The 13,711-nt window shown below is 38.9% G+C and overlaps 1 protein-coding gene across 1 annotated transcript in view; it reads left to right on the top strand.

The window, feature by feature from the left end:
* Positions 1-13,711, top strand: part of NRG3 (neuregulin 3) — a 675,183-nt gene that overhangs the window by 375,970 nt on the left and 285,502 nt on the right. The window contains exon 3 of the mRNA XM_090279417.1: positions 2,195-2,268. Coding sequence (XP_090135543.1) covers positions 2,195-2,268 — 74 coding nt within the window. The remainder of the gene's footprint in view (positions 1-2,194; positions 2,269-13,711) is intronic.

Below are 13,711 nucleotides of genomic sequence, written 5' to 3' on the forward strand. Positions count from 1 at the left end.
ACCAAGGATGGGGCTTGCACATGTGGTCACACAGCCTCTGGTAGGTCTTCTGTCTTGGGGTGGGCTGCTCCAGCATCATCACATCTTATTATCTATAGCACATGCATATGAAGCAAGACAAAAGCACTCACTGTGCAATTTTTCTGATACCCCATGAGGTCTGAACACTTCAGACTGGGTTCAAACTCATGGAAAGTTTGTTTAAGACTTGAAAATTTAAAAATATCTTTCCTTATTTGATTTTTCACACGAATGGGATAATGAATCTTAACTTATGAAGGACCCTTAAAAAGCAAAGCAAAACACACACACACACAAAATAAACAATTCCTCCTAAATGTAGCTATCTCCCTAGGACTTCAGTTAATATTAAATGAAGTTATAAATACTAAAATGTACTGAAAATCTCCCACATATGTCAGAAATAAAAACCTTCCAAAGTAAATGCACACAATAGCACACACCTAGCACATAACTCATGGGAAAATGAAAATTAAAACACCGTGGTTCAGTCATTCTAAATAAAAACAAACAAATAGCAATAAGCCAGCTTCTGGAGAATAGGATTTTTATTTTCCATTGGAAATGTCCTCTAGTCTAAAATATTTTCTGACTTTTACCATTATAAACCCAGTGATACACCTGCTTCATTTCAAGTACAATAAATGAATTTTTAAAGAGGTAATGACAATATGTGGCTGCTTAAAATTTTTTTTCAATAACCTGTTGGGTACCTTGGGTATCCACATATCAAAAGTCTTTGTCCTCGGTCTATGACGAAAATTGCCAAATACACTTCAGAGTGCCAAGCTTACAAAAGTGCTAAATAGAGCCTGCCAATTACCTGAAAGCCGATTACCTGAGTTCCAATTGAGTCACAATGAAAGGTAGAAAAATTATCTTGGTGCCTTTTAATGTTGCTGCTCCAGTTGCAATAGACTTTATCTAATAGTTTATTATACTCAGAAAACAAAACATATTCTAGAGAAAGAATTCACAGCTCCTGTCTTTCACACCACAGTCCCTTTGAATTCTTTTTGCCAATTTCATAGATTTCTAACAACCAGAGGATTGTTTTTCTAAATCTGGTTTTATGCCAGCGGCATAACTTCCTCCTCTCCAAGAAGGACAGATTCATTCCACAAAACAATGGATATTTCCCCACTTAACTTAAGCATATAGATTAAGCTTCAAGCTCAGCACTAAATGCCACATCTCCCTTGCAGAGGCTGTTCTGAAGCAGGGGGTTGGGGTTGCCTCCGCTGTGTTTGTTCCTTGAACTGCCAGCTGGTGAGCCAGTGACGCTGTCTCAGGCATCCTAGCATTCCTGCCTGTGTGAGCCGTGGGAGGACTCACAGAAAACTGTCAGGGCTGGGTGACAAGCCTCATTGCAGGTGCTTCCAGGCAAATTCCTCGCTTCCTAATTGTGCCTGTCTGCCTCAGAGAAGTTGCCGTGTACAATGCCTGGTAGGAAGCAGGCACTTTGCACAGGTCCACTGAGTGCAAAAGAGAAAATGAGAAGAGAAAAACATGAATTTGAAGAAAAAGCACAGAGACTTTGCATATAGAAATCTTTCTAGATTTGAAATAAGCGCTATTTCTGGCCAATCAGGCAACAAGAACTTGAAGAATAGCTAAGTTTAAAAAAAGAAAAGTAAAACATAAAAAATTAGAAAAGAACTAAATTAATAAAACACAAAGAAAATAAATAAACATTAGCCAAAATCTACTGGTAATGTTTGATAAGTTACATAAGAAAATGTTTTTTATTACAAAAATGACACTTTGCAGTATGATGCTTCTGAAAGGGCACCTGCAGCATTTTAGAGCCCAGTGTGCTGCATAAAGGAAAGTATATATAACTGCATCCAGAATTACAATATGAGGATAACCATTATTGAAACTGTTATGAGGGGCATCTTAAAAGCTATTTAATTGGATCATTAGATATTATGAATGAAATTATAAACGTAAAGCAGTGCTGTTTTTGTTTTTGGTGGGGTTTTTTTTTGCACAGAAATAGACTATAAAATCTGCATACGGTTGCAAACAAACTGAATCAAATTATACAAAAGCATGAATGCTACATTCTCACCTGTATTTACTGTATGTAATTGGTGGCTATTTTGCTTGTTGAAATCTCGAAACTTTCACAACCACATGCATATGTTTGTTATTTATCCCTTCTTCTCAGGTGCAAAGAAGGCTACCAAGGAGTCCGTTGTGATCAATTTCTGCCGAAAACTGATTCCATCTTATCGGATCCAAGTAGGTCAAGCATTTTTCTTCTCTAACACAATATATAGGCAGCCCTTACATTGAGCAATGGTTGCTAACTCAGCTGAAGGCAGTATTGCATTCACTCATCTCTGAAAGCTCCCAAGGGTGGAAGCTGGTGACAGATGTTAACGTTCAAAGCTTGCTCAGGACTAAGTCTAGGTCCAGGTCTTCTGGGTAAGGCCTGATCTTCAGATTCAATTCCACTGCTGACTAATATCTTCTGGGAACTTCATCAAATCCTGCTCCCCTAGCTTTCAGAATCCCCTGCCCACTTCCATTCCATTAGGAAATCAAGAATACTGAAAAATAAAAGGACTTACTATTTATCCAAAGAAATATATAGAAACTACAGAAATTAAAGTATGAACCTCTAGTTGGTAATTTGTGATAATATTAAATCTATTAACCTTTTATCTTATTGAAGTATGAAAATATACATATAAAATTATATAACATGTTTTCAAACTGTGAGAAACCGATTTTTAGCAACACTATTTGCATATCAATGATTATTACACTAATGACTTCTTTTTTTATTCATGAATGAAGATATAATAATTTCCCAATAAGAAATATTGCTAGCTATTAGTTTCTTTTTCTATATGGAGTAAAAGTAATGTCCCATACCAATAGGCCTAATTTTGGTCAAATGTGAAAATTTTACTCTATCTGTGAATAATCTTCTGGCCTTTCAATGACTGCTATAATTGAGTTATTACTAAGAAAAGAGAACTTTATTGAATCAGCAATTTAATTCAGTGAAGATAATGACAGGGATTCCTAAGTCATAAAGGTAACATTATGGTTTTCTGAACACCAAACATGCATAACACAAGCTTGAGCCAAATATAGTGTATTGACAACAGACAGGTTGCCCTACCTGTGAGTGTGTACTTTGCTGCACAATGAATATGTCTAGCCATCCTTCAACATCTTTTTAAAAAACATATTTTCATTTTGTTCCTGAACTTCTAGCTACATTTCATCAGGAAAATGCAAAATTTTTTAAGGGGAAAGTTTGTTCATTAATTTAATTTGATTGTGTTTTACCATGGCAAGGTAAGCCACTATACTGTATTAATTACTCTTTCTTTTGCAAATTTAGCTCTTCTTGTGAAAAGAAAGGGAAGGTTGCCTAAAAGCTAGCAACCAAGCTAGACACAGATTCTCTCTGTTCTCTGAAATGTGAGGCCCTGGTCTCTGGTAATTACCCAAATAGGGCACAGTTACTAGAGTGTGTTGTATCTTATTTCTCTTGTGATTTGGCCACATGCTAAGCAGATGTCTGGAAAGTATGGTTGTGACTGGAGATGTATATTTGGAGACATAAAGTTTACATAAAAGAATGGGCTTGCTGATTTCTTTCTTTCTTTCTGTCACTCTGTTGGATTTAATTAGTTTCCTTCCTTATTTTTCTTTCTTCCTTTTTTCCTTTCTCTTCCCTTATCTTTCCTTTCTTCTATTTTTTCTTTATTTCTCTTCCTTTATTATTTTCTTTCCTCTATTTACTCTTCTCTCCTTCTGTTCCTCAAACCCTTTCTTCCTTCCTGCTTTCCCTCTTTCCTTGTTTTCTTCCTTACTTCTTTTCTTCTCTCCTCCCTTCTTACCTTTTTCTTTTCTTATATATCTGTGAAATATCTATCAAGTACAGTGTACTGAGGCAGGGCTTGCATATGGTGCAAAATGGTTAAAATAACCCTTTTAAACAATAATCAAACTCTTGCCATCCAACTGGATATCATAGTCCATCACTATAGTGGTCAAAGATGAGGCCCACCATAAAGACTGTGTATTCCTCAAAGAAAAATGATCCCATGATTAGACACTAACCCTGAAAGCCTATGTCTTATATACATAAAAATATTTAGTGCAACAATATTCATAATGGTGATAAATGGACATATTCTAAAAACCAGCAAGATTATATTTAAGTGAAACATTATATGGGACATCTATCATGTTCTATTAAGTTATCATGAAAATAAGAGCTGTATGAAATATTTTTATTAAGTGAAATAGCAAGATAGAAAATTATTTTCATATAAAATTACAAGAAAAAAAAAACATCCTTGGTACAATGATGGAAAAAAAAAACACACACACACACACTAAAATGCTTAAATGGGACTTTCAGTATTTGGGTTATGGAAGTGTATGAAATTTTTTTCTCCTCTTTTCTGTAAAATGGCATATGATTATATGAATCAAAATGCTAGAATGCCTTGAAAGAATAAATAAATAAATAATCGTTAAGAAGCCTATGGGTGAGTCCTTGAGATACTGTTTAAAGGAAAACTGCTGTATCTTCTATTCATGTATGTATCCATTTATTTATGCAATCATTACTTCATTTCACAAATACTTTCTGTGCGCCCACCAACAGCCATCTACTCAGTCAGATTCTGTTAGTACAAAGGTGCACAAGCAAGATTTAAGCCCTGAGGCCCCCACAGGTTAGTGAAGAAGAAAAACATGTGGATATACAAGCATGTGCATGATTCTGATGGAGATACTCCTTTGTGACCTTGTGACCTCGGCAGGTTTACTTGGCCCAGGCCTCAGGATTTTTATCTCATTAATGTCAGTAATAATACTGGTAGGCTGGTATCACGAAGTCAGTGACAGATAAACATTAGCCCACTTCCTGTGTCATAGTCACACTCATATATGTTTAGAATTTACATGTGCCAGGCACTGTGCTAAAGGGCTTTGCCTAGATTACCTCATTAAAACCCTCATGATCATAGTCCAGCAGAGAGTTACTAGCAATTGCTCATATTTTGTAAATGAGGAAATTAGGCCTCAGACATGTTAAATAAACTTGCTCAAGGTCACACAGCTTGTATTAATACTGGGATCTACCTTCCAATCCAAATCACTCCAGGGCCTGAGCTCCCAATTGCAGGGCTCATTCATTCCTTCCCTCAAGCCCCCTTCCTCCAGTGATTTTCAATATGACATTTATCACTCTAAATTTCATTGACTGAAACTCAATGACCTGCAGCAAACATTATTCTAAGGAACAATATTTGCACAGTTTTCATATCTTAATGCAGCAACTTGAGCTTCCATGGAGATTTAAATCCCTAATGAAATTTTCTTGTCAAAATTCTTGCTGAAGGATTGTTTAATTTGCTGCTCATGATATCTTTGGAATGACTCCATGCTCAGAAAATAACTTTCCTCCCACACCCTCTCTCTGACTCCCTTCTCTCTCTCTCTCTCTCTCTCTCTCTCTCTCTCTCTCTCTCTCTCTCTCTCTCACTCTCACTCTCTCTCTCTCTCTCTCTCTCTCTCTCTCTCTCTCTCTCTCTCTCTCTCTCTCTCTCTCCTGAATGCATGCTGCATTTAGTGAAATTCCAATTAACAGAGGATTGGAAGCTGCTGTGTTTAATTCTCCCCCAGACAATGTGGAGTTGATCTGAAATGTGATCCTTGCCAATTAATTTAAAAGTTATAATACAACTTCAAATTATATACATTTAGAGAAATGAAACTAGGATGTTACTCTGAGAGGCCCAATGACAGCTATGACCAGTGTCTTTGCTGTGGCCCCAGGCTGAGTCCTCAGACCTACGATTCCAGAAACATATTTTTACCCCCACAAAAAAAGTCAATAGTTAACTTCATTCAGGAAAATATATACATGCAAGAATTAAACTTATATAGAGCCTTGAAGTTAGTTTGTAAAAAAGCATATCTAAGACACATAGCTGTCAGGTTCATCAACTCCTCATATGCATTCAATATACAGAGCCACATTCTGATCACAAGGATGAATAGTAGGAGTTCAGATGGAAGGCAGTGAGAGGAGCAGACTTTGGTCAGAACCAAGACATGTGACTTTCAGTGGAGGAAGCAGCGCCAGTTAGTATATCATTCCTGAAGGGCATGTAGCTGTTCCCTGTCAGCCCTGACCATGGAGGGCAATGGTGAGCTTCCAGGAAGCCCCTAATCTTCTTCAGGATTTCTAATGAAATTACTTCAGAACCAGTCCCTTTTCCCTACAAATACAAGGTCAGCCTAGAGACTCCTGTCCTGTTTTCTCATCCTTACTGCACACACCTACCCAGGTCAGGTTCTGTCTCTAGCCTCAGTATAAAGCTAGGTGGAACTGAAGAACCATGAGTTGGCCAAGGATTCAGGCAGATATTTTCCATTTCTCATCTCCTAAGAGCACATGCCAACCTGAATTATCATCAAGATCCTGATCTCATCACTGGCCAGAGTGAGGGCAGCTGCAGAACGTGGATTTGGAGCAAAATCAAAGAATGGGGCAGGGGCCAGAAGCTGGTCATGTTCAGTGAAAGCAGCTGTTTCAGACCTCACTGTGCTTCCTCCTTTCTCTGCACATTAATGTCCAACACCCACATCCCCATGGCTGGCAGTAGGTGATAAATCAACAGGCCCAAGTTTTGTCGTGGGGCTGATAGCTCAGAATGTCAGTCATCTAGTTTCCACTGTGGGAGGATGGAGGATAACTTGTAACTCTAGTCTATGTAAACTGTCAAAAATTTTTTTACAGACAATCTACTGATCTAGTAGACTTTTATTCAGCAATTCATGAATCAGGCAGCATGTAATCCAGCAGACAGGAAGAAGCTCTGATGAGCTGTGCAAGCTGAGAGATTTTTATAGACCAAAGTCAGCAGGACAAAGGAATTTATACTGGGTGTTTGATGACTGGTTAAAGCAAGATTACTTTTCCTTATATGGAGCTAGGTCAGGTGACTTGTACTAAGCAGGTAAGCACTGATTGGTTTACCTAGGCCTCCTTTTTCTGGGAGAGCTGAGCATAGAAATTTAGGTAAATTTTGGTTTGCTAATGTGGGCCTTAGAATGAGCAACTGATTAATTTAGCAGTACTGTCCTGCATGCACGCTTGGGTTTCTTTGGCTCTTAGAAACCAGGCTCTGCTCTCACAGTGCCCTGTAAGATGCTAGGAGCCTGATATAGACTTGGATTAAAGGACGGCAGCAAAAAAAAAAGATGATATGGATTTAGACTTTCCATCACTCCAAACTGGGCTTATCTGCCCCAACTTCTCAAAAATAATCACTTTGTAAACCCCAAAATTCAACTTGTCATGGCATGCGGTTGTAGCCCCAGAAGGAGCTCCAGGCAGTGAACCAGTCAACACAGCCCACTGCAGATGGTTTGCAGGGACAATTAACTCACCAAGTCTGAGCATGGTGGGTCTCCTTCCATGTTTACCAGGAAGCCGATTGAGTCATCATGTTCCCAGTACCCAAACCACTCAGCTCAGGGCAGAGTGGCACTCCTCTGTGTGGTTACATTGAAGATGAAGGAAACTTGGCAGCACCCTTGAAGAATCAATCTGGGGTCCGGGAGCCTGGGCAGGAGCTGGCTAAGAAGATGCAGAATGTTTCCTTGAAGAGTGTTGAGAGTTTTTTGAAGACACACATGCTCTGCACTCAAGCCCTTTCCAACTTCATTTAACATACAGCAACGTATTCTTTGTGTCAACCATTAGGTGGAAGAGTATAGTGAAAGGTCTTTTTAATTAGTAATTAACGGTCTTGATTCTAATTCTGCAATCACTTGCTCCTAGCAATGTGGCTTTGGGAAAATGGCAGGGTAATTGAGGTTCACTTTCTTCATCTATAGAAGGATCCTCTGGTATTCCTGGTTTAAAAAAGTAAACAACTCTTACTACAGAGCAAGCTATCACTGCAAGCCATTCAGATGTGTGGCACAGCTGAAATAATCTATACTTTTATTCATTCACACATTTATTGCCCAATTAAGCACATATACAGTACACCATTCTGTGGATTCAAATAATAATTAATGATCCTGTAATCAATAAACTCATAGTTTAGTAAACTACAGTTACTTAAATGGAATTATAAGCTCCAAAGGGTATAATATGTGCAAGAGATGGAAATATTTTTTCCTTTTTTTAAATATGCTTTATTGATTATGCTGTTAGTTGTCCCAATTTCTTTTCCCTTTGTTCCCCTCCACCCAATGACTCCCCTCCTTCCAGTTGCCCCTTCCCTTAGTCCATGCCCATTGGTTGTGCATATAGTTCTTCTCAACATCTTCCTGTCTACTCCACTCCCTCCTACTATGCTTCTTAATTCTTCTACCGCCTCCCTCCCTTTCCCCACCTCCCTCTCCCTGCTGACCTCTCCCCATTATGTTCCTCATACCTATAATTCTTTCCCCACTCTCGTTGCCTACTTAGTTTGCCTTTGATTAGGTTACCTAGCTTCTGTTGTTGGTTGTTGTGATACAGTTTTCATTTTAATATTCATAGTTTTGATCCTCTTTCTCCTAAACAAGTCCCTTTAACATTTCCTATAACAGTGGTTCGGATCTGATGAACTCCTTCAGTTTTACTTTGTCCTGGAAGCACTTTCTCTGCCCTTCTATTCTGAATGACAGCTTCATCGGAGAGAGTAATCGTGGTTGTAGGTTTTTGTTTTTCGTTACTTTGAATATTTCTTTCCAGTCCCTTCTTGCCTGCAGAGTTTCTTTTGAGAAATCATCTGAGAGTCTTATTGGGACCCTTTTGTATGTAATTCTCTTCTTCTCTCTTGCTGCTTTTAAGATTCCCTTGTTCTCCTTAATTTTTGACATTTTGATTAAATGTGTCTTTGTGTGGTTCTCCCTGGGTCCAGTTGTTTTGGAACTCTCTATGCTTCCTGGACCTGTACGTCTATTTCCTTCCCCAAGTTCAGGAAGTTCTGCTTTACTATTTTTTCACATGACTTTTCAATTTCTCGTTCTTCTTCTTCACTTTCTGGCAACCCTGTGATTTGGATGTTGGCCTGTTTATAGCTGTCCCAGAGGTTTCTTAGCCTCTCCTCATTTTCCTCATTTTTTGTTTCCTCTTTCTGCACTGGTTGACTGTTTGTTCCTCCCATATGTTCTGATTTGTTGATTTGGTCCTTGTTATTTTTTTCCTCACCACTCGTTTTGTGTGTGTTTTCATTTATTTCAGCATGGCTAGCCTTCATTCCTTCCCTGTCTTGTTTAAGATCTGCTGTTAGATCTGTAAGCATTCTTATAACCAAATCTCTGAACTGAGCCTCAGAAAGATTTCCTATCTGCTGAGCAGTTAAATTAGATATTTGCTGTTTGGTCAGCTGCATGATTGGGATCTCTATCATGATCTGTGTCATCCTGACAGTTTTGTGTTTACATTTGCTTCATGGGTGGGGCTGTCACACCTCCTATGCTATAGGGGGTGGAGCCCCATGCACTCATCACAACCGGGCTACCCTTCTCAGCATGCTGTGGCATTTTCTATGGGGGTGGGAGTTTAAGATGGATTCCTGCCATTCACTCTCTGCTGAGAGACCAGGAGCCTCCTCCTCTGTCCCCACCCCCTCTGGGGGTGCAGTCTTCTTTTTCTGAATCCACACCTGGTCAAAATTCCATTAGTTTCAAATTTTTTCCTGGTTGGCTGGCTTTGAGGAGCTCTGGCTGGTTTCTGTGGCTGCTTTTTTCTCACTCAGGGGCATGCTGTAACTATCTGCTGTGAGCCGCAGAGTTGGGTCTCTCCCAACTTGTCCTGAGGCACCCTCCAGCAGTCCTCAACCTTCTCTAGCAACGCTGTTCTATTGGCAAGCCAGTGTGCATGATCCTAGTCTCTGCGCTGCCTTGGATTCTGCCTTCGCTGCTCCTCCTCCTAAGAGGTCTCTGTGTTCCAAGCTGCAGCACCAGGCTCTGTCCCTGTCTTGCATCACCTCACCTTTTGCCTGTGTGCTCTGCCCTCCCGCTTTGGGCTCTGACAGAGACCGTATTTTTAACATAGTTCTCCCGGCCCAGTTCAGCTCCTCTCTTTTAAATGGCGCTGCGATGCGCGCACCCGGGGCATGGGGTCACCAGCCCAGACCTGCCTGTTCATGGGATCTCCACCCAGATACAAATCATACAGCTTCCCACAGTCTGGGCCGCTTGCTGTCCTCCCACACCTCTGGCCACTTCACGGAAACCTTTCTATTGTTTCCCTGTGGGTCTCCGCTGGTCCCCGCGCCCACAGTAGGCTGCAGTCTCCAAGCAGATTCTGGTTGGTGAGCTGGTCTGCAGCTGTCCCTCTGGGGTGCAGTCCGGTAGGAGCGTGGGGCCTGGTGGGTCCAGTGACTCCTCCCGAGAGCGCTGGTGAGCCTTCTGCCCTTTTCCACTCTGCTCTCACTCTTCCTTCCCCACTTGAGCTGTCCGTAGTTTGTACTCACTCACTCATCTCTCTGTCCATATCCCAAGCTTTCCAGGATAGGAGTAAGCAGACAACACTGCTACTTACTCTGCCGCCATCTTCCTCTTCTTGAGGCTGATCTTAATGCCCCTGCAACTTCTCCAAATCTTTGTTTTTTCAAGTGTTTGTAATGCTCAGTGTTGAGCATATCCTTGGACGATTCTTTCAGATAAGGAAGTGTGTTTGCAGAACATCTGGTCTGAAAGTGAGTTTTAAAAATTAAAACTCACAGTCAAATTGTTTTCCAAATTACAAGTGACCACATCAGTATCCAGAGAAGTGGTTTTATGAGTTATGAAGCTTACAAGGAAAGACATATAGAAACCAAAAATCAGGAAAAAAAAATACTTCAGTCAGTGCAAATTATACATTTCAATAATAGAATACTAAAAAGATGAATAAATGTTTGACAATCCACTGCAATGTATAATAATAAGACTTAACTTTCCCTCTCTATCCTCATTAAAATATCTAGAAAAAAATTCTCAAGATCTTAGGGTTTTAACAGAAGGGAAACTAGTGATTCCTGATTGTCCCCCCTCACTTTCTCACTGATAAAGATCCAGGTCAGCAATCTGAAGCTACCCATTTTTATATTTATTATTATTTTTTAATCCTCACCCAAGGATATGTTTATTGATTTGGAGAGAGAGAGAGAAAAAAAGAGAAAGAGAGAAACAATGTGGGAGAGAAACACTGAATATCAATTGGTTGCCTCCCAAATGCACCCAACCAGGAATAAAACCCACAACCCATGTATATGCCCTGACTAGGGATTGAACCGACAACATTTTGGTGCATGTGATGATGCTCCAACCAGCTGAGCCACATGGCCATGGCTGAAGCTACCTATTTTACTGCCTCCCAACTCCATCTTGCAGTGACAAGGAACAAAGCAATATATAGTGGCATTTTTATCTCAGCATGTAAGACCAATGAAAAGCTGTCTTTCACAGTCTCTGTAGACTGACAGAAACCCGTAGAATAATAAGCAGGTGAGGCTGGTATTGACAAAGGGCTAATGTCTTATTTCCAGTGAGTTTTAAACAAAAAGTCTTGCTTGGTAGTAAATGAAAGAAATTGCCTCTATCCCCAATCAAGCCATATTACATCTTTAACCAGCAGCAGGAATGAAAACAAGAGTATGTAATGAGGACACAAGGATGTTATGTATTTTACCAAAACCTTCTGAATGGCCGTCAGAGGACAGAGTGCTCACATCATGAAGATCCTGCTCATGACGCCCCCGGTTTGCTCTCACGCAGGTGGCACACACTAAAACAGGAGCCCCAGTGGTGGTATGTCTAGCCAATGTGATGACAAGAATGTCCCCATTCCAGCAAAAGTAGGATAACACACATAGGCACAGAAGTCCTTGGGACAAAGGAAACTCCTAACCAGGAGTATCAACATTAACTGAAAAAAAAAAATCTTCACAATATAACCCTGGCCAGGTGGCTAAGCTGGTTGGAGCATCACCTGTGCATCAAAATGTGGTGGGTTCAGTTCCCTGTCAGGGCACATACCTAGGTTACAGGTTCCATCCCCAGTAGGGGTCCATACAGCAGGTAACCAATTGATATTTCTTTCTCACATTGACATTTTTTCCTCTCCCTCTCTCCTTTTCTCTCTCTCTGAAATCAATAAACATGACCTCAGGGGAAGATTAAAAAATTTTCATGATATATATTTATCACTCAAAAACTAAAATCAATTATAGTAATAACACAGATTTGTTCTTTAAGAAAATAAAGAAGGAAAGAAAGAAAGAGGGGATGAGGGAAGGAAGGATAGAGGAAAGGAGGGAAGGACAGAAAGATAAAAGGAAATATTATACACAGAACACACAAAGAAAAACCTCCAAGTGCCTTGTGTAAATAGGCAGCTGAAAATGAGTTTTGGAGCTAATACCAAGAGTCTGGAAATAATATCTAGCATGTGAAATGAAGACTAGAAAAAACTTCAGCCAATGCTTACATCTGAGTTTTTGCAGAAAGAATAAAGTCAAACATAAGCACTGGCTGTAGTTTGAGTCTGAATTTACTCTCATGATGTTTTGTGGAAACCTTTTGACTGAGCTGATAAAGAAGCACATAAAATCCTCCACAACCCCAGGAGAGGCAAGTAGGAAATTTCCCCATAACAATGCTCTCAATCAAGGGCACGTCCATTCTCTAAAGGATAACTTATGATGCTAGTGATCTCATAGGAAAAACTACAACAAAAATAAGAAAAGCATATAAGGAAATCCTCCAGGAAAGAATGTTAAGAGGCATATAAATCAATTCAGAATGTATTGCAAAGAGATAGCATGAGAAATAAGGCAGAGTGTTCTAGAAAAAAGTGTGCAAAATTTGAAGAGAAAACATTGAGGTTTCACATTTAAACATTTTAAAAATAACCAACCAAATACCAAAGAAGAGAAGAAAATTACTCTTGATAATCATATTGAAACATTCATTAAAATAAAGAAAAAGGCAAAATAACACTGTTATCTCTATCAGCCAACTTAATATTGGTTTTTCTAGCAAGTTTAGTAATCAGGAAAAGAAATAAGAAAAATGACTGTAAAGGATAAAGTAAAACTATTTTATGTTGAATTGCAGAAGCTATGTTTTTCTACTTAGAAAATTCAAGAAACTATAGACAATATCAAAACTAAATAGAACTAATAAAATCAGCATGCAGAAACACAAAACTTCATATACAGATATAAGCAATTAGAATATATAATTTTAACAACTTTTTCATGAGATATATAATACATAATTTTCTATTTTATGACTGTAATTTTTACATGGCAAAGGCATATACATTTACATGTATATTATAAAGGTAAGCTAAGTGCCTATTGTAAATTAACAAAAAATTCTAAACTATTTCCAACAGTTTCAAATATTATATAACAGTTTGTTAGGAAGAATAGGCACTTTAGGAACTGGAAGAAACATTTAATAAATATCACTGGGGATATTGGGTGCACATATTAAAAAGTAGACTATTACACATGAAAAAAAATTTCAAATCAAGAACTATGAAAAATAAAACTTTTAGAAGAAAATATAGAGTATTTTTATGACTTACACCTAAAATAATATAATTTAAAAAATGAACAAATTCAAAATGTAATAGAGGAAACTTATGTCAGAGCAAACTGCTTTCATGTTTCCTTTTCAAACTCTTGTCTTGAAAGAAAGTAGAAAT

Source organism: Furipterus horrens, unplaced genomic scaffold (assembly GCF_987537825.1).
Source record: "Furipterus horrens unplaced genomic scaffold, mFurHor1.1.pri manual_scaffold_5, whole genome shotgun sequence".
Lineage (NCBI taxonomy): Eukaryota > Metazoa > Chordata > Mammalia > Chiroptera > Furipteridae > Furipterus > Furipterus horrens.